Genomic DNA, 20718 nt, shown 5'->3' with positions numbered 1-20718 from the left:
TCTTTCTCGCACGCGTGCGCGTCTCTGTTCCTTTTAGTTTGGATTTGGTTTGCTGTTCTTTTTCTCATTTCTTGAAATGGAAATTAAGATGATTGATTTCAGTTGTCTTTTCTAATATATACAGTTTTATATTGGGAAGTATTAAACTGAATGACAAAACATTAACACTTGTGATGTGCAGCTCAAACAGTGCTTAGAGGTAAGTTAGTTGAGGTGTGTGTAAATTATCACAAACATGCTGCTTCCAATTTTTACATGTTTGTGTAGAGTCGGGTAAGTTTTTAGGCAAAAGTGTTATTTTTAAGTTTTTTTTACTATTATTTGGGGATAAGTTCTTATTGTCCAGCTATTACAGGTTAGATATTCTATTATAAGTAGTATAGAAAAGAGCTTCTGTCTCTCCTTTTTCCTCTTCCTCTGCCATTTTAGAGAAGTGAACAAGTTGGGGTTTTTTCCTCCCCCAAATAAGTGTGTCAGTTTTATTCCTTTTCCTCTCTAGTTCCCATTTTCGAGACATAAAATATTAAAGTGTATGGTCACAGGTCTTGGACAGAGTTAAGTCCTTCCTGTATCATACATTTGTTAGCCAGTATTCAGGTTTTTAAAAGCGTAGTCAGAGGTTTGAGTTGGATGCCAAAGATTTCTAATTTTTTTTTTTTTTTTTTTTTTTTTTTTTTTTTTTGAGACGGAGTCTCGCTCTGTCGCCCAGACTGGAGTGCAGTGGCGCGATCTCGGCTCACTGCAAGCTCCGCCTCCCGGGTTCACGCCATTCTCCTGCCTCAGCCTCCCGAGTAGCTGGGACTACAGGCGCCCGCCACCACGCCCGGCTAATTTCTTTTTGTATTTTTAGTAGAGACGGGGTTTCACCGTGTTAGCCAGGATGGTCTCGATCTCCTGACCTCGTGATCCGCCTGCCTCGGCCTCCCAAAGTGCTGGGATTACAGGCTTGAGCCACCGCGCCCGGCCAGATTTCTAATTTTAAACCAGAAGCTAGTAGTTAAGAGTTCCAATATCTTTCCCTCTTTCTTTTCCATTTTATACCTGCATTGTCCATGAAATTCTAACCTCTTTTGCAATGTTTCTGATTTGCATGGCTTTAGACAAAAATCAAACCATTTATTTAACCTTACTCTTATTTTAAGGTGTGCTTGATGATTTTTAGAGCTCTTGGGTTTGTGATATTCACCCTAATATTCTATGTCTACATTGTGTTCCTTTTCTTCTAAAAACTTTACATTTTTTAAGATGACTGGTAATTTAAAATAACAAAGGAATGAAACAAATTACATTATCCCTCACCCTAACATTTTGTTTTTCTCTACTTATTAATGTTAGGATTTTATTTTACAAGATCTGACACGGTTGTACCAAGAAGCAGCAACCAAAGTGTTAATCACTGTTCAATTTAGGGCTCACTTTTTGAATATGCTTTTTATGTGCTGGCATAAAGGGAATTTCTAAAATCAGATTTTTCACTTAAATTTTTTTAAGCATGCCTTTAAAAAAATTCTCTTAGAGAATTTTAGGCTTTAGTATGTAGTAAAACTCGAGAAATGAAACAGCCTTGGCAGAGGCACTGTGGGATGAACACTTTTGGATGCGGTTGCTGGGAGGGTGCAGATTTTCTGGAATGAAATTTGGCAGTATATGTCAGTGGCCTTCAAAGAAATTGTTTATACTGTTCTAGTAATTATATATCCAGGATCCTTTCCTAAGGAAAAGTTGAAGTTCAACACAAAGGTTTATATATGAGAACATTCATTACAGCTATGTTTATGTTTGTTAGCAGTAAAAAATACCAAATACTAAATGTCTCCTTAATTTTGTTTAATTCATGCAATATTATCTGGCCATTAATTTTTTTTAAGATTTCTAATGATCAAAAATATTGAATACCTAGATACATTGAATGGAAAAGGACACAGACTTAAGTATAATTCCAGTTTTATTGAACATATATATGGACAGTTTTTATTTACTCTTAAAGATTACAAGGAAATAAATATCGGTGGTGTTTATAGGTGTGGAATTACAGGTGTTTTAAATTTTATTTTTTTGTATTTTCTATTTTCTATAAGCATGTATAAACTATGTCAGGGGGAAAGGAGTTAAAAAATAATAAAGCAGGCTTCCAAAGTTACATACTTCACATCAGACATTTTTGCTGGACTTGTAACACTTGACTTCTGTGCTGTAGTTTCCTTTGCCTTGAGACCAGCCCTGTGGACACCTGCACAGTGTTCTCCATCTTAAGTAGAAGTTCACCATTTAGTTACTAATTGACCATATGAGTTCATGTATAAACTTTGTAAGTAAAACATATTAATGCTGGTAAACTCATCTGTCTTCGTGCAAGTGCTTACTTATGCAACTCTTTATTTTACAACTGTTCAATAGGTGCTTGAGTGTTAGGGCGAGGGGCCCCTTTCTCTTAAAGGGCCATCAGCCTACAGTGAATAGAAAATTCAAGAACACATGAGTAAAAATCAGTTTAAAATTTAGGTTAGTTTCATTTTGAAAGGGAAGATACCACTTGCTTTCTGAATTAAGAGTGAAGGTCATAAAAGTTCATTCACTTAGTTGTGAAAATATTATGCACTGCTAAAGCGGGGGGGAGAGAAAGACATGCTAAAAATAAGGAATAAAAGAAGTCAAAAATAGCCACATTAGTTGAAAGTGATGTTACTTATTTAAGAACCATAATCATGAACTTCTAAATAATTGTTGTTTGAGTAATAGTTTAGGTGTAGGGAAATTATGGAATAATTACGTTTTCCCCCCTTCAAATAAAAAAAAGTAGAAGTTATAAATTATAATGTGTAAAATGAGATGTATCATATTTGTAGAATAATTTCTGTCATGGCTCACATAATGGGAAATGTAAGCAGAGAGGCAGTACACATTATGATTAAGAACGCAAACTATTTAGACTTTGATTCAAATCCTGAGTGTAGAATTTGAGTTGTGTGATCTTGGGCTACTTATTGTCTGAGTTTTTTTCATCTATTAAATGGCAGTAGCATACTTCATTAGGTTGTTGAGGATTAAATGAAATTATTTTAAAGCACAGTAGTACAGAGATGGCCTGAAACATCATAAACTTTCAATTATTTTATCTTTTGTAAAAATTTACAATACAGGTGTCCCTTAGTATTCATGGAAGATTGGTTCCAGGACCTCTTACCACTTGGATAGCAAAATTGGTGTATGCTCAAGTCCCTGATATAAAATGGTTTAGTATTTGAATATAACTCATGTACATCTTTCTGTATATACTTCACATAATCTCTAGATTACTTATGATGCCTAATATAGTGTAGATGCTGTATAAATCGTTATCATGCTGTATTGTTTGGGGAATCATGACAAGCAAAAAAGTTTGTACATATTCAGCACATATTCAATTTTTCCTGAATATTTTCGATCCAAGGTTGTTGGTTGACTTTGCAGATGCAGAACCCATGGATATGTAGGGCTATTTACTGAATTTTAAAATCTGCAATGCTTGTCTGTGTTGGTGTTTGGATTACTATTTTACATATGTTATAGAAACTTAAATGTGGAATATTTAATTTTTAATTAAGACTTCATCGCCTGATTCTTCCAATGAAAATTCCCCGGCAACTCCCCCAGATGAGCAAGGTCAAGGTGATGCCCCACCACAGCTTGAAGATGAGGAACCTGCATTTCCACATACTGACTTGGCCAAGTTGGATGACATGATCAACAGGTGAGTTGGTGTGTAACACAGAAGAAAGAGAGCAGACAGGAAAGTAACCCCACTGCCTCCTTAATAGTCTTTACAGCTTCGTCACTGCCAAGTGCTTTATAACCCATGATTCTTAATGGATTTAATAAATGAAAGGGAGTGACAGTGTTAGTAAAATTTTCACATTAATGATGATGACCCTGCTTAGTTTGTTTCTGAAGTAAAATTGTATGTTCAGTTTCCCTCTTGGAGAGTTTATGAAGTTTTTTTCTCATTGGTCTCTTGGTTGCTGGATGACTTTCATAATTTTGGGATGGCCTGTGGTAAATCAGGTCATGAGGACATTGAGTTCCTCAGAACCTGATCCTAGTGAACTCTTGACTAGTTTGAGCCATTTAACCATCCTAGATGTTTCCTTTTTTTGGTCTTCATCTCAGGGAACAGTTCAGAATATAATTTTTCACACTTGTAGTACAAACAACCACCCTATCCCACCCCCACACACTTTGATTATTTAGAGGAAAACTCCAAGAGAGTGAAGCTTTAAGCTTTTGTGCAGAGGAAGAAAAAGATTTCAAGAGGCTAGGGAAGAGCACATCAAAGAATCCCATATGACTGTGGTCTTGACTGTGGGCTCAACAAGTGAGTGCCAGGAAGGTGTGACACATTTCCCCCTCACTACCCAAAAGGAAAGTAATGAAAACACATGTTCTTAAAGGCACTTGCTTTACTGAGTTGTTGTTTTTTTTTAAATTTCATTTTCTAAAAATAAGTCAACACTATTAAATGCATAATGTGAGAGGAAATAAAAATCCTTTGCATTAAAAAAAGAAATCTAAATACATAAATAATGAGTATGCATTGTTAAACAAATATTTTATGTAGGTAAACTTCTCTGTACTTTTCCCCCTTACATACACATATTCCTGCCAAAAATTACTGTTAACAATTAGTACATTCTCCAGATTGCCTTTGTGTTTACTATCATATATGAATTGATTTTTCTATAAATACAGGATTCTTACTATAATTTTGTAACTTGCTTTCATTTATCTTGAATATTTTTCCTATTAATATCCATTGTTTTTAATTATATATTTACAAGAATACATTGTGTGATTCTGGCAGGTGTCTATAGTAATGGTATATAATTATGTTTAATGGTGGTCCCTGACCATTCTCTATAGCAGTGATACCACAGCAGAAGGTTGTATTGTTTGTTGCTTTTCCATACTTGTCTGGTGGTTGGTGATTGGTAGTAAAATACTTCTTAGGCTGAAGTTGCATATTATTAGGAAGGTCTCAGTGGGGAGAAAAATATAAATGATTTTTTTTTTTTTTGGAGACGGAGTCTCACTCTGCCACCAGACTGGAGTGCAGTGGTGTGATCTCGGCTCACTGCAACCTCCGCCGCCTCGGTTCAAGCGGTTCTCCTGCCTCAGCCTCCTGAGTAGCTGGGACTACAGGAGTGCGCCACCACGCCCAGCTAATTTTTGTGTTTTCAGTAGAGACGGGGTTTCACCATGTTGGCCAGGATGGTCTCGATCTCTTTTCTTCTTTTTGAGACAGAGTCTCTCTCTCTTGCCCAGGCTGTAGTGGAGTGGCACGATCTTAGCTCACTGCAACCTCCGCCTCCCAGGTTCAAGTGATTCTTCTGCCTCAGCCTCCTGAGTAGCTGAGATTACAGGCATGTGCCACCATGCCTGGCTAATTTTTGTATTTTTAGTACAGACGGGGTTTCACCATGTTGGCCAGGCTGGTCTCGAATGCCTGATGTCAGGTGATCCGCCTGCCTTGGCCTCCCAAAGTGCTGGGATTACAGGTGTGAGCCACCACTTCTGGGTGACCCTGTCTCTTACCACAAAAAAAAAAGCAGGAGGAGTGGGGGCGGTGCAACAAAGAGGTTTATCATGTCTCCTTTGATCTGATTCCCGAAAGAGCACTTCCCTGTGAATTTTAACAAAAATATCCCTGATACCTAATTAGTTAATATTTGATTGTTATTAATAGTTTTATATCTTATCAAGATAATTTAGTTTTCTTCCCTCTCTTATTGCTGTATCTTTTGACAGTACCTGTAAAAATTTGTAGAGACAACAGATGGTGCTTACTCCCACAAAGCAGATATTCTGCCAACCTTGTCTTAATATTTTAATACTATTTTAATATTAAATATTTTCACAGCAAGATAATTATAATTAGTAGCTCATTTGTAGTGCCTCTTTTAGTGTACAACCATTAAGCATGTTTTATTTTATAAAACTTTTAGGCCTCGATGGGTGGTTCCAGTTTTGCCAAAAGGGGAATTAGAAGTGCTTTTAGAAGCTGCTATTGATCTTAGTAAAAAAGGTAAGTTGTGTGTTTTTATGCTTTCTATAATGTATGCTACTATATGTGCTTTTACTTTATCCCAAAAGTGGGTGAAATGGATTTGTTTTCCTCCATTTAATTGAGGGTCTTATCTGTTATGGGAAATAATATACAGAAGAACATTTTATAATTAAGTACCCTATAAATGATGGATGGTATGATGGACTCCAGACATATCTGCCCCCTGCCCCCCTTGTAATTTATCTTGAGTCATTTCTGTCCTCAAAAATATGTACTGTGTAAGTCTACAAATTATTTACACTTGCCCTTTGACTGCTTTACTAAAATGACAGTGAATTAGGATGTGTGGCTCTTTGTACCTAGTAAAATCTTCATTCATAATCCTTTAGGTAAAAATTACCATTTCGTTAATATTGTACTTTTAAAATAAACTATCTTGCTTACATGTTTGTAAGATTGGGTCTTCCTTTGTCACCCAGGATGGAGTGTGGTGATGTGATCACAGCTCACTGCAGTCTCTATCTCCTGGGCTCAAGCAGTCCTCCCACCTCAGCCTCCTGAGTGGGACACAGGCATGCACCATCATGCCCACTAATTTTTTTTTTTTTTTGAGATGGAATCTCATTCATGCCCAGGCTGGAGTGCAGTGGTGTGATCTTGGCTCACTGCAACCTCCACCTCCTGGGTTCAAGCGATTCTCCTGCCTCGGCCTCCCAAGTAGGTGGGATTACAGGCGTAGCCCACCACCGTACCCGGCTGATTTTTGTATTCTTAGTAGAGACAGAGTTTCACCATGTTGGCCAGGCTGGTGTCGAACTCCTGACCTCAGGTGATCCACCCGCCTTGGCCTCCCAAAGTGCTGGGATTATAAGGCATGAGCCACTGTGCCCGACTAATCTCTTTTTCCTCTTTCTTTCTTTTTTTTTTTTTTGTAGAGACAGACTGGTTCCCCAGGCTGGTCTTGAAGTCCTGGGTTCAAGCGATCCTCCCACCTCGGCCTTCCAAAGTGCTGGGATTGCAGGCATGAGCTACTGTACCCAGCCAATTTTTTTTTTTTTTTTTTTTTAAATACACAGGAAAGTGTGATTTTTCTCTTAGAGAATTGAAAGATGAGGTCTGTTTTTGTTAAACCAACAAAAGGAAATCTGGTGTTTTTACTCAGTTGTCCAGAAGAAAAAGTTTAATGCTGGAATTAATCTTTTTTTTTTTTTTACCCCAATGTCTTTGGTCTACTTTAGGTGCAGTTGAGTTATCTAACAGAGGACTACTATTGTAATAATTTTCAATTCATCTTTTAAGATACTGCAGATTAAAAAGCAGTAACATTTCATTTTCTGAAATAGGATGGCTATGGATATGTTATAGTTAATAATAGGCACTATCACAATTGAAATTGATTATTGTCAAAATTAACATGTTTAAGTACAACTCCATGGCAAGAGAAAGTTTGATTTATAATAATTCCCCTCTTTTGTTTAAAGAACGTGTCCTTACGCCTCATTAATCCTGTAGAAGTATACCAAAGTGAAAATATAACACACGGACAGGTTACAGTTGTTTTCACCACTCAAAATTTTTTGTTCTTTTACGCGTTTATTCACCAATTCATCAAAATTTTTTAAAGAAAATATCTTTTTTATTTTAAAAATGTTTACTTTTTATGGGTATATAGTAGGTGTATATATTTTGGGGTAATGAGATATTTTGATACAGGCATACAATGCGAAATAATCACATCAGGATAGATAAGAGTATCCATTACCTCAAGCATTTATCCTTTGTGTTTCAAACAATCCAATTATACTCTTCTAGTTATTTTAAAATGTACAATTAAATTATTTTTTTACCGTACTCCCTGTTTGGTGCTAACAAGTAACTAGGTCTTATTCTATTTTTTGTACCCATTAACCATCCTGCTATTCTCTACATCCGTGAGTTCAGTTGTTTGATTTTTAGATCCCACAAATGAGTGAGAACATGTGATGTTTGTCTTTCTGTGCTTGGCTTATTTCACTTACCATGGTGACCTTTTGTTGCATCCATGTTGTTGGAAATGACAGGATCCCTTTTTTTTTTAATGGCTGAATAATACTCCATTGTGTATATGTACCACATTTCCTTTATCCATTCGTCCATTAATACTTAGGTTGGTTCAAAATCTTGGCTATTGTGACCAGTGCTGCATCAAACATAGTAGTGCAGATATTGCTTCAATATACTGATTTTCTTTCTTTTGGGCATATCAGCAAATTTTGGAAGACTTCTGTGCTAAGCATGTTCTAAGTCTTGACTGTAAAATGATGGGTAAACACTGATTAATGGTATTTCATTTAATAGCATTGACATTCAGTGGACGTGTATTCCTCCCTCCACCGTATTTTTTTTTTCTGAGACCACAGTTATTTTTGACAAGTTCCAAATTTTTAAAAGTTTAAATTAGCCGGGCGCGGTGCCTCAAGCCTGTAATCCCAGCACTTTGGGAGGCCGAGACGGGTGGATCACGAGGTCAGGAGATCAAGACCATCCTGGCTAACACGGTGAAACCCCGTCTCTACTGAAAAATACAAAAAAACTAGCTGGGTGAATTGGCGGGCGCCTGTAGTCCCAGCTACTCGGGAGGCTGAGGCAGGAGAATGGCGTAAACCCGGGAGGCGGAGCTTGCAGTGAGCTGAGATCTGGCCACTGCACTCCAGCCTGGGCGACAGAGCGAGACTCTGTCTCAAAAAAAAAAAAAAAAAAGTTTAAATTACCATCTCTTTTGTACTATCCATCAAATAATACTTTCTATACAAATCGAATAGTTTTTATTTTGTCATTAAGAGTTACAGATTTTCTTTGTTTGGAAGCACATTGCTCTGTTGCTTTTCTAAAATGAGGTGAAATTAAGCAAAGATGTAAAGAAACAGACACTGAGATAGGCTAATAAGGAAGACAAGATATAATTCATTTTATTTGATCAAACGCAGAATAATATAAGGATATTGATGCTAAATGAATGATTTATGAACAAAATAAGATTTTAAAAATTGGGAAATGTTTTTAAGTTCGAAGACATTTTCAGGGAGCAAAATTCTATTTAAATTTGCCTCTTCTCATGGTGCTGCTGATCACCATTTTGTGTTTAAGGCTAGTGCCATAATTTGTAACATTTTTCAGTTAGTGTTAATATTACTCGGTCAATCTACTGTTATGCAATTAAGTATTTGTTAGCTGTCAGTGAAGTTTTCATTTATTACCTTTTATTGTATATTGGACAATGTAAAAACAATCAGATAAATATTTTGTTTGCATTAATTTTTCTCACTTTTCCTTAGGCCTTGATGTTAAAAGTGAAGCATGTCAGCGATTTTTCCGAGATGGGCTAACAATATCATTCACTAAAATCCTTACAGATGAAGCAGTGAGTGGCTGGAAGTTCGAAATTCATGTGAGTCTTGTGTTTGACTTTAAAGGATCAGATTTACATAGTGATGCCAGTGATTGGGGAGGGGTATATGTATGTATGTGTGGCTGTGTTATATTTATTCTGTTATAATTGAATTAAAAGGTCTAAAAATGAAAAACTTAAAAATGTTTATAAATTAAGTCTCTTGAAGGCAGCATGGTCATTTGGAATAAGCATGAGATTTAGAGTTAAACTTGGGTTTAATCTCTCCCCTGGGATCTCAAGTGTCTGTGACCTTAGGCAAGTCATCACATTCCATTGAAAATGTAATGCTATCAATTGTAAGGTACATCACTGTTTTATGGCCTATTAAGAAAAATACTCAAGATGGGGCATTTCATATACATCTGGGACACCAAAGGGTCAGTGTAGAGGTAAATGAGAAAGAACTTGCTATGCAGAAAGGGACAGCAAAAAACCCTGCATGTCTTAACCTTGGCACTTGGTGGAGGGAGGGATTTAAAAAAAAAAAAAAAGTGAAAATCTAAACCACAAGCCAGTATTTACACAGTTTTGTAGTCTGAATTCAAATTATAGTTGTGATACAAAAAGCCCTTAAGTGTAAAATGTAAAGTGGTCTCAGGTTGATAGTGCCCCCAAGTGACTAACAGAAGCAAACACAATTCCTTTTTGCAAATACCTTCCATTTAGGAAAACAGTAATGTATTATTCATTGATTATAAGATAGAGTCAGATTCCAGAGATCTTAAAAAGTGAAAAAAAAGTATATGTCTCAGACTGATAAAATGCCATAATTACTCTAAGTCTCTGTTACTTTTGTTTTTTGTGTGTGTGTGTGTTTTTTTTTTTTCCTGAGACAGAGTCTCGCTCTGTCTCCCAGGCTCCCAGGCTGGAGTGCAGTGGTGCGATCTCAGCTCCCTGCAACCTCCGCCTCCCAGGTTGAAGTGACTCTCCTGCCTCAGCCTCCCGAGTAGCTGGAACTTAGGTGTGCGCCACCACGCGTGGCTAATTTTTGTATTTTTAGGAGAGATGGGGTTTCACCATGTTGGCCAGGCTGGTCTTGAACTCCTGTCCTCAAGTGATCCGCCTGCCTCAGCCTCCCAAAGTGCTGGGATTACAGGTGTGAGCCCCCATGCCCGGCCTCTGTTCTTTTGTATACTGTGGAAGTGGTCATGTCAAGCAGATAATGTTTTTGTGGCCTGTAACCTATTTCCCAAATATGACCATAGCATAAAAATTCCACATTTTCTAGCCGGTGGCTCATGCCTGTAATCCCAGTACTTTGGGAGGCCGAGGCAGGAGGATCACCTGAGGTCCCAAGTTCGAGACCAGCCTGACCAACATGGAGAAACCCCGTCTCTACTAAAAATACAACATTAGCCGGGTGTGGTGGCGCATGCCTGTAATCCCATCTACTCTGGAGGCTGGGGCTGGAGAATGGCTTGAACCTGGGAGGTGGAGGTTGCTGTGAGCTGAGATCGTGCCATTGCACTCCAGCCTGGGCAATAAGAGCGAAACTCCATCTCAAAAAAAAAAAATTCCACGTTTTCTGATTTAACATGTAATTTTATAGGTGTAGAAAGGGAAACTTTGGAAGTGGCGTCAGACTTTTGCATTTGACATTTAGCTAGCAAATTTATCTTGGATGATTGACATATTGTATTTTATTTATTTTTATTTTTTGAGACAGAGTCTTGTTCTGTTGCCCAGGCTGGAGTGCAGTGGCACCATCTTGGCTTCCTTGGAACCTCTGCCTCCTGGGTTCAAGCTGTTCTCATGCTTCAGCCTCCTGAGTAGCTGGGACTACAGGCACATGCCAGCACACGTGGCTAATTTTTGTATTTTTAGTAGAGACACGGTTTCACCCTGTTGCCCAGGCTGATCTCAAACTCCTGGCCTCAAGTGATCCACTCTCCTCAGCCTCCCAAAGTGTTGGGATTAACAGTCGTGAGCCACTGTGCTCAGCCTGACATATTGTTTAGATTTTAGAATTGCTGCCTCTCGTGTACAAATTCCAGAGAGAAAAAATAGTAACTTGCATCTTATCTGTGGACGTAGAGCAGGAATAGATAACTTACGGTGCCTCTTGTATTTTTTAAGCCATAGCAAATGGCTTTTGAAAGTACCATATAAATTATGAAGTAAACAAATTCTAACTTGTCCTTTGATAATCAGTTTGATCCCAGTATTAATGAAATGGTTAGAAAAATGGAGAGATCATTATTTGTTAGGATACGATTAATATTGAAGATATTTCTGTTTGAAATTGCAGTGTTTTGATCTTGTAAATTGCCTTTCCTCCTCATGTAACAGAGGTGTATTATTAACAATACTCATCGTCTGGTGGAGCTATGTGTGGCCAAGTTGTCCCAAGACTGGTTTCCACTTTTAGAACTTCTTGCCATGGCCTTAAATCCTCATTGCAAATTCCATATCTACAATGGTACACGTCCATGTGAATCAGTTTCCTCAAGTGTTCAGTTGCCTGAAGATGAACTCTTTGCTCGTTCTCCAGACCCTCGATCACCAAAGGTGTGTTGGTTTGTTATTTTCAAAATTAAATAATACAATTGTTTTGCTCTGACACAGAATCTTCAGTGATCTGTATTTAAAGTGTGACAATGAAATAACACTTTAAATGAAAATACACTCAACCAGAAGCCTTTTTCGTAGCTTTGTCATTCTGGTTCTGTCTTTGTTTTTTCTGCATGTATAATTATCCCCCTTGTCTTCTGTCCAGCCTCTTTAGAAGTAGTCATAATTTGGGTTAGTAGGAAACACTGTATTTTTTCTTTGACATAGAGTAGGAGATTATTTCTTTGACCAAGGACTCAAGTGTTGTTCTGTAGGGCCATGATCATTTTAGGCATTCCAAGATTTTGACTCCACAATCAAGTATATCCTCTAAATACCTAATAATACATCATAAAATTACAGAAATTGTTAATGAAATCAATATAGTAAATCTTCCAAATCTCACTTAAATATATTCGGTACATAAATGTAAATTTTCTATATTGGTGTAAACAGACTATATACTGTGAAAACTTCGTCCCGAAATGCTGCTTCTTTTAATAAATATTAAGTAATTTAAAAATTTTAGATTTTAGGGAGACATTTTTAATATTATAGGTCTTGTACAAATTTCCCTTTTTCTATCCAGCCAGAAAAATTTTGTCATACATTATGCAGAACTTGGTTTATTCTACTAATAAGCTGAGGTTATCAAAAATATGTCAAACATAAGTTGAGATTTTCTGATATTTCCCAGTTCATATAGTTGCCACTAGATGGCTTATTTTTGCTTGAGTAGATCCGGTTAATATCTTAATAATGGCAATCTTCAAAATGAAAATTTTAATCTATACCTGTATTTCTTTTTAAATTTTACTTTTTTTTTTTTTTTTCCTCTATGTGCCAGTAATCCACAACTTAAGAGACTCACAGGAAACAAAACTTGATTTGGCAATGCTAAATGTAAAATTTTTAGATGACTTCTGGTTGAAGATAGTTTTATATCTTCGAAGTATAGTTCTTGCTATTAAACTTATAAAATACAGCGACTGGGAGAGTAGTTAGCCTTTCAAAGCCTTCAAGAGTACAATTTTTAAAAATATAGCCCAAAATATAGTTGTGAATCAGGGAGAAGCATATTCTGTGGAGTTACCTACACATTTACTTGCTGTTGAAGTAAGAGAAATTTTATACAGCTAAACAAGTCTTCTATAAATCTGATTAAAAGGGGACATATTTGGCAGAATCTTCAACCATGTCCCTAGTTGGATGCAGATGTCATGATATAATGAAAAATCTAAGGGATATATAATAGCCTCCATATGTTTTTTTATCCTGTTCTTCAAAGGTGGTAGTGGCAAAATTCAGATCATCAGACTTAGTCGATGGAGGTAAACTTTCTAAGCTGTAGATTCACTTTCGGATACTGTTTGTAATGAGTTTCATTTACCTTTGAGAAATTTGAGTTACAGAGCTTAAAAGTCTGTTTTATTAGGAATATTTTTTAGCCTTAATCTTAATCATTTTCTGGAGCTCTTGGTAGGTCTTCTGTTCTACTTCAAATTCTCTCTACACCCCCTACCCTCCTGGGACATTGAACCTCTGTGGCCTCAACTTTTGACCCATGAGAAAGCTAAAGCTGTCAGGACTATCTCTGAGAGTGTTTCCTGTTCCCCATCTTCCCCCAAGATGTTTGAAGATGTTTAAATGATATTATTTATTCAAACATTTAAAATATAATAAAAACTTCATTGGTTGTGACAAAAGGTCTCAGGTAAAATTCACCATGCTATCTTTGAGAAAAGGAACTTGTAGTAATAGAAAACTGTGTGGAAAGCATATGGTGAATTGTAGGCTATGTGGTCATTTTGAATTTTCTATTTAGGGCGACTGATCTTTCTCTGCCAGTCTTGACAACTTAGAGCCAGAGAAAGAAAGCTGTTGTTGGCAGCTGCTGAAGCTAGCCTATTAGCTTCAGTTTGAAGCACTCTATCTGAATATTCCCAATTGTTTAAGTGTACATTGCAGCCAAAGAAATACAGAAAGATTAGCTTTAGACTAATTCTTTACTGTGTCCACACCTGCTGTTTTATAAATATTGTAACTATCAAGTATATCAATCTAATACTCTCATTATAGTTACTGAAGAAATAAAATATATTACATAATGAGCATGTACTTTCTTACAATTGCTGAATGACAAAAGGGATCTGGTGAATTAAGTACTCAAGAGTTTTAATGGTTTTGAATTAGCCTTTTATGACTAAAAAGGAAAACACTTATATTGAAATATGGTAATGGATTTATTAGAGAATTTAGTTCATTCATATTCTTTTAAAACCATATAAAAATTAGCAGTAGGCCAGGCAAGGTGGCTCACGCCTGTAATCCTAGCACTTTGGGAGGCCAAGACGGGTGGATCACCTAAAGTCAGGAGTTCGAGACCAGCCTGGTCAACATGGTGAAACCCCATCTCTACTAAAAATACAAAAATTAGCCAGGTGTGGTGGTGCGTGGCTATAATCACAGCTACTTGAGAGGCTGAGGCAGGAGAATCGCTTGAACCCAGGAGGCAGAGGTTGCTGTGAGCCGGTATCGCACCATTGCACTCCAGCCTGGGCGACGAGTAAAACTCCATCTCAAAAAAAAAAAAAAAAAAAAGAACACTAGCATTAGCTATCATATTTTCTTTTTAAACAAACATTGGAAATACAGCCATTTATTTAGCATCTTTACTTTTTCCTATATATTTTTAAAAAACAGTTGTAGAAATTATTTTTGCTTAAGGCTTAGAAGAGAAATTGTCTCTTTTGTCCCTTGTTTTCCAGTGGCTTCTAAAACATGGCCTAAATTTTAGAAGGTGACAAGGTGTGAAAGGTTTTCTTAGGTACATTAATTTCTACGTATATTTGATTCTTATATCTGTATAGCCTTTTAATTCATCTTAAGTTTTTACATACAGACATGCTTTTAGCCTCACAACTGTTGTTTTGTGCCAGCTGTATGGTACTTTGAGCTACAGCTCTTCCTTAGTTCATCTTGTTGCATGGTGTTACTTCTAAGATAAGGAGAACTGGGTGCAATTCGTATAAGCAAAAGTATCAACCAGCATATTCTACTTAGGAACAATAGATACTAATACCAGGCCTTAGTTTTTAATTGACAATTCACTCTCAGGCTATTAGTTACTATGTTTATAGGGAAATTTTAATATTTTACAACTAAACAAGAAGTAGATTCAAAATTCATTACTAAGTAGCTGCTTCTTAACTCTCTTGAAGTCTATCTGCCTCCTGAAAATTATTTTAATATAAAAGACTTTCCAGTAATTAGAAGGTATTCATTCTTATATGGTGGGATATCTGAAATAAGAGCATGTCTTCTAATTCCTGTTCACCACTTACATTGGTACAAACAGACCGAACTATGCCCCAGTGATTTAATCTATACTTGCTACGTATACTGCTTCTGTCTCACAGATGGAATTACTGTGAACAAAATGCAATGTTTTGTGGTCCTTTGAAAGATGATTTGTTTTACTGAATTTACTATTTCTAGTATATTTCAAGAAGGCTTTAGTGCTTTTTACCCCTTGAAGTAGGAAGTTAACTTTTTTCATTAATTGTGTTACAGGGTTGGCTAGTGGATCTTCTCAACAAATTTGGCACTTTAAATGGGTTCCAGATTTTGCATGATCGTTTTATTAATGGATCAGCATTAAACGTTCAAATAATTGCAGCCCTTATTAAGTAAGTTACATTTAAAAATCAATGTTTAGTGCACCGTAGAATTGCTGGTTTTTGCTTCATAAAAATTGGGTTTTTCAAGTGTGGTTTCTTCAACTAATAACTTGGATTTTTAAAAAGTAATAGAGTTTAGTCCTAAATTGATTTTAAGAAATTGCGTATTTACAGGAGTTTTATATCTTTCTTATTTCAGACCATTTGGGCAATGCTATGAGTTTCTCACTCTTCATACAGTGAAAAAGTACTTTCTTCCAATAATAGAAATGGTTCCACAGTTTTTAGAAAACTTAACTGATGAAGAACTGAAAAAGGAAGCAAAGAATGAAGCCAAAAATGATGCTCTTTCAATGATTATTAAATCTTTGAAGAATTTAGCTTCAAGGGTACCAGGACAAGAAGAAACTGTTAAAAACTTAGAAATATTTAGGTTAAAAATGATACTTAGGTAAGATACTTACCTCTTGAAATAATTATTTATGCCGATTTTAGAATCATACTTATCACTGAATTTTTCTTACAGATTATTGCAAATTTCTTCTTTCAATGGAAAGATGAATGCCCTGAATGAAGTTAATAAGGTGATATCTAGTGTGTCATACTATACCCATCGACATGGTAATCCTGAGGAGGAAGAGTGGCTCACAGCTGAACGAATGGCAGTGAGTCTTTCGATTCTTCTTTATATGAATAAGAATCTACTTAAGACAAAAAATTAGAATAGCTCTAGCTAAAAAAATTAGTAGTAGTAACATTTTAAAGTAAACTGGAATTGGGAGGTGTTTTGATTGATTTATAACTCTGTTAATCCCGAGAACTTTTTGAAATAACATAGTTTATTATTTGGTAGTGATATGAGTAACTTTAAAACATCTTTGATAAACTTAGTGATGAATGTGGCGTTCTGAAGTAATTACTAGTTTGTTGGAGAGTGGGAAGTTGGTTGAAATGGAGTAGGTAGAGTTGATCTAGAAAATGGATTGGGTAGTATCTGCTACATTATAAAGTGGCCTGTTGTTCATTTGCCATTTACAGTTAAACGTTTTAAAACAGGAAATAAAATTACCAGAATAAGATCTACACAAATTGTTTCATCACGATTTTGAGAATTTTATTTTGATATTGAAATTTTAGGAAACTTTATGTACCATAGATACTTTGTATGATATTGTTTTGAAATGAGTAAGTATGCCATCTAAGTTACAGTGCCAATATTTTTTGAATGTATATTGTGTGACAGTCTTGGGAAAACATCTGTAGGAGAACTGTCCTTGCCCTCAAGGAGCCCTCACTTTAATAGGGGAGATAGTGATTAGAGTGTGTTAAAATGTATGTGGAGACTGCTTAGATACTGCCGTGTTAGGGGGTCGGGGTAGACATTTAGTTTCATACATATGATGTACGTATCTGCCTCGTGGAAAGTCCAGCACAGATCTATTCAAAGTGTGGTCTGAAGACTGGTGCTGGTTCTTGAACAAGTCCTAGGTAGGACAGAAAACAGCAGTGAAGTGTTTAGAAACTTTAGTTGCAGTTTGACATTGTGACATTCTTACTGTGTTTTACAAAAGTATCTGTGGCTCTGCAGTGGCTCACACATGTAATCCCAGTACTTTGGGAGGCCGAGGAGAGATTGCTTGAGGTCAGGAGTTCAAGACCAGCCTGGGCAACAAAGCAAGACCCTGTCTTTATATTAAAAATATATGTGTATATATGTAGAATAACATAAAAACAACTATCTGCAACAGATTAGACATTAAAAACTGGCTCTTTATCAGCTGAGACATGTACTTCTCTAGCACATTTTGGGCCTAACTACTTTTTATTCTCAGTAAGCTAAATACTGCAAAATCATATAGTGTGGATTACTCCCTGTTTGTAGCATGAGTTAGCACTTTATTCTATTGCTGTAGATCAAATGAATGCTAGTTGAGCAAGCTAGCACAGTGTTACAGAAAAACAGACTGTGGAAGCATATGACTTGATTCATATTCCAATTCTAGCATCTGTGAGCCTGTTTACATTTTGTAATATAATAATGTATCTCTGACTAGGATTGTTTGGAAAATTAAAGAGAGAATGGATAAGCAGTAATAGTGCCTAGAATGTGATAATTGTTCATAAATGAAAGTGAAAAATAGAATGCCTTTTTACCCAAGGTCAAAACATAATTCTGGGGCAAAATTGGGATAAAGAACCAAAGATCCTAAAATTGGTCCTGTACCCACCCTACCATGGTAATTGTGTACTTAAATAATATTTTTCTGAGTAAATGCTGGAGTGTAGAATCTTTTTAATTTCAGTATTTCTAATTTATGGGAAGATTTCTGTATGTGCAAAATTGTTATAAAATTTCATAATTTTCCATTAAAGCAACACATAAGTATATTTTATCAGTATTATATTTTGTAAATGTGTTTTAAATTTCCTTATATTTAATAATAGTGTAAGCAATTAAGAAAAAATTGTTTTAATTTCTGCTTTCAAACACGTTTTTGAATTAACATTTAGGAATGGATACAGCAGAACAATATCTTATCCATAGTGTTGCGAGATAGTCTTCATCAGCCACAATATGTAGAAAAGTTGGAGAAGATTCTTCGTTTTGTCATCAAAGAAAAAGCTCTGACCTTACAGGACCTTGATAATATCTGGGCAGCACAGGTAAGGAATTTAAAGTGATGGCTATTTAGTTTTTTAAATAAAGATACTAAAAACTGAATAAATACAGTAGTAGCTGTCATGACGTGGATGCAGGCTTGTATTGTTTGACTTTGAGAACATTTAAATGCTTGTTACCTTGCCAGGAATCTTTTTGAAATAACCAATAATCTTTTAAAAATAAAAATATTCTTTTATCTGTATTTGATAAAGGTTGAGAATTTGTCAGTGGCTTTTTTTTTTTCTTTTTCTTTTTCTTTCTCTTTTTCTTTTTTTTCTTTCTTTCTTTTTGGGACAGAGTCTTGCTGTGTTGCCCAGGCTGGAGTGCAGTGGCATGATCTTGGCTCACTGCAAGCTCTGCCTCCCAGATTCACGCCATTCTCCTGCCTCAGCCTCCCAAGTAGCTGGGACTACAGGTGCCTGCCACCACACCCGGTTAATTTTTCGTAATTTTTAGTAGAGGCAGGGTTTCACTGTGTTAGCCAGGCTGGTCTCGATCTCCTGACTTCGTGATCCACCCGCCTCGGTGTCCCAAAGTGCTGAGATTACAGGTGTGAGCCACCACGCCCGGCTGTCTGTGGTTTTAAATAAAGGTGCAAACAGTAAAATCATAAGGAGTGTCTATTGAAAGAGAGTAAAGACATCTGTAATTGGTTTCTTCATAGATTTAATAGAAAGCAAAAACCTCCAGTGTCTGGAGAATTAAATCACTTGATTATTTATAAAGACCTGTAACAATTATTCCAGAGGATTTATAACTCTTCAGAAGGATTAGTAACCTTTTTAGTTTTTGAGTTGGAGACTGCAACTCCTTCTACTAATGACAGTTTTCTAATCATGGATTTCTTGGGAAGCATTATTGAGTTGTAGATTATAAAGCTTTGTTTTTTTTAGTTGATAAAAACCAAGAAAACAGCTTTTCCTTTGAGTGCTTAAGGTTCCAGTTTTGAAACAATATTGTTAGTGTGCCTTATTTTTCTTTCTTTTTTTTTTGGTGAGACAGAGTCTGGCTCTGTCGCCCAGGCTGGAGTGCGCTGGCGCAATCTCGGCTCACTGCAAGCTCCGCCTCCCAGGTTCACGCCATTCTCCTGCCTCAGCCTCCCGAGTAGCTAGGACTACAGGCGCCCACCACCACGCCTGGCTAATTTTTTGTATTTTTAGTAGAGACGGGGTTTCACCGTGTTAGCCAGGATAGTCTCGATCTCCTGACCTCGTGATCCACCCGCCTCAGCCTCCCAAAGTGCTGGAATTACAGGCGTGAGCCACCGCGCCTGGCCTAGTGTGCCTTATTTTTCTATTTGCAATATTAAAATTGTCATGTTAAATTAAATAAATTGTATTAAAGGTTTGTATGAACTGCCAAAGTACACATTAGCTATATTTATTATATCATGAAATTAAGTTGCCAGGTTTTAGATGGCAGTTCTAAAGCATTTTATAATGTTAGGGTTTTTTTTGTTTTTTTTTTTTTTTTTTTTTTTGGAGACAGAGTTTTGCTCTGTTGCCCAGGCTGGGGTGCAGTGACTTGATAACAGCTCACTACAACCTCCACCTTCTGGGTTCAAGTGATTCTCCTGCCTCAGCCTCCCGAGTAGGTGGGATTATAGGCATTTGTCACCACGCGGGCTGTGTTAGGAATTTTCTTGTGTTACACAGTTAAATGAAGGAAATAAGAGTACTTTATTAATAGTTGTCAGTAAGCAGTATACACTACTTAATCTGTTACTCAGATTCTATTGTGTTGTGATTTTGTTTTTGTTTTTCAATAGGCAGGGAAACATGAAGCCATTGTGAAGAATGTACATGATCTCCTGGCAAAATTGGCATGGGATTTTTCTCCTGAACAACTTGATCATCTTTTTGATTGTTTTAAGGTAATTGTTAACATAGCAAAATATTACCTTTCTATTTCAAATATAATTGATTAATTAGATCTGTGAATTACTTTTAGCCAATAAATACTTCAATAGAAATCCCATTAAACAGTCTGTGGTGTGAAGGAATTGGCCATTGTTTTCTTTTCCAACGAGAACTTGGTGTTCATTTTCTTAATAGCCCCCATAAGGGAAACTCAGGCTATCACTTTTTACTTCTTTCCCTGGTAGTTTCTATTTTAGTTACAGGTTCAAGGAAATTGTAGGACTACAGGGAAGGATGATTGGTTGCAATAAACAGTAAGATGACAGCAAGAGAATACCAATATCTTGGTATTCTGGGGTCATATGTACAAGCAAAATATGAGTTAATCAAAATGTAACTGATAAGGTAGCCCAAGAACTCGTCCTACAGTCATATCTGCATTGATGCCATCATGTTGGGTTTTGAGGCCATGTTTTGTAACATCTTTGATTAGTTGC

General features: G+C 36.4%; 1 protein-coding gene across 5 annotated transcripts in view; it reads left to right on the top strand.

Annotated features, from left to right (window-relative positions):
• LOC105500038 (ubiquitin specific peptidase 9 X-linked) overlaps positions 1–20718 on the top strand; it is a 155162-nt gene that overhangs the window by 39137 nt on the left and 95307 nt on the right. For all 5 annotated transcript variants that reach the window (XM_011710070.3, XM_011710092.3, XM_011710078.3 and 2 more), the window contains exons 3-11: positions 3585–3730; positions 5979–6058; positions 9355–9467; positions 11760–11978; positions 15594–15709; positions 15900–16151; positions 16227–16365; positions 18212–18364; positions 20131–20235. In XM_011710070.3, coding sequence (XP_011708372.2) covers positions 3585–3730; positions 5979–6058; positions 9355–9467; positions 11760–11978; positions 15594–15709; positions 15900–16151; positions 16227–16365; positions 18212–18364; positions 20131–20235 — 1323 coding nt within the window. The remainder of the gene's footprint in view (positions 1–3584; positions 3731–5978; positions 6059–9354; positions 9468–11759; positions 11979–15593; positions 15710–15899; positions 16152–16226; positions 16366–18211; positions 18365–20130; positions 20236–20718) is intronic.

Source organism: Macaca nemestrina, chromosome X (assembly GCF_043159975.1).
Source record: "Macaca nemestrina isolate mMacNem1 chromosome X, mMacNem.hap1, whole genome shotgun sequence".
Classification (NCBI taxonomy): domain Eukaryota; kingdom Metazoa; phylum Chordata; class Mammalia; order Primates; family Cercopithecidae; genus Macaca; species Macaca nemestrina.
Note: the sequence above shows the minus strand (reverse complement) of the source record. Positions and strands in the feature narration are given on the sequence as shown.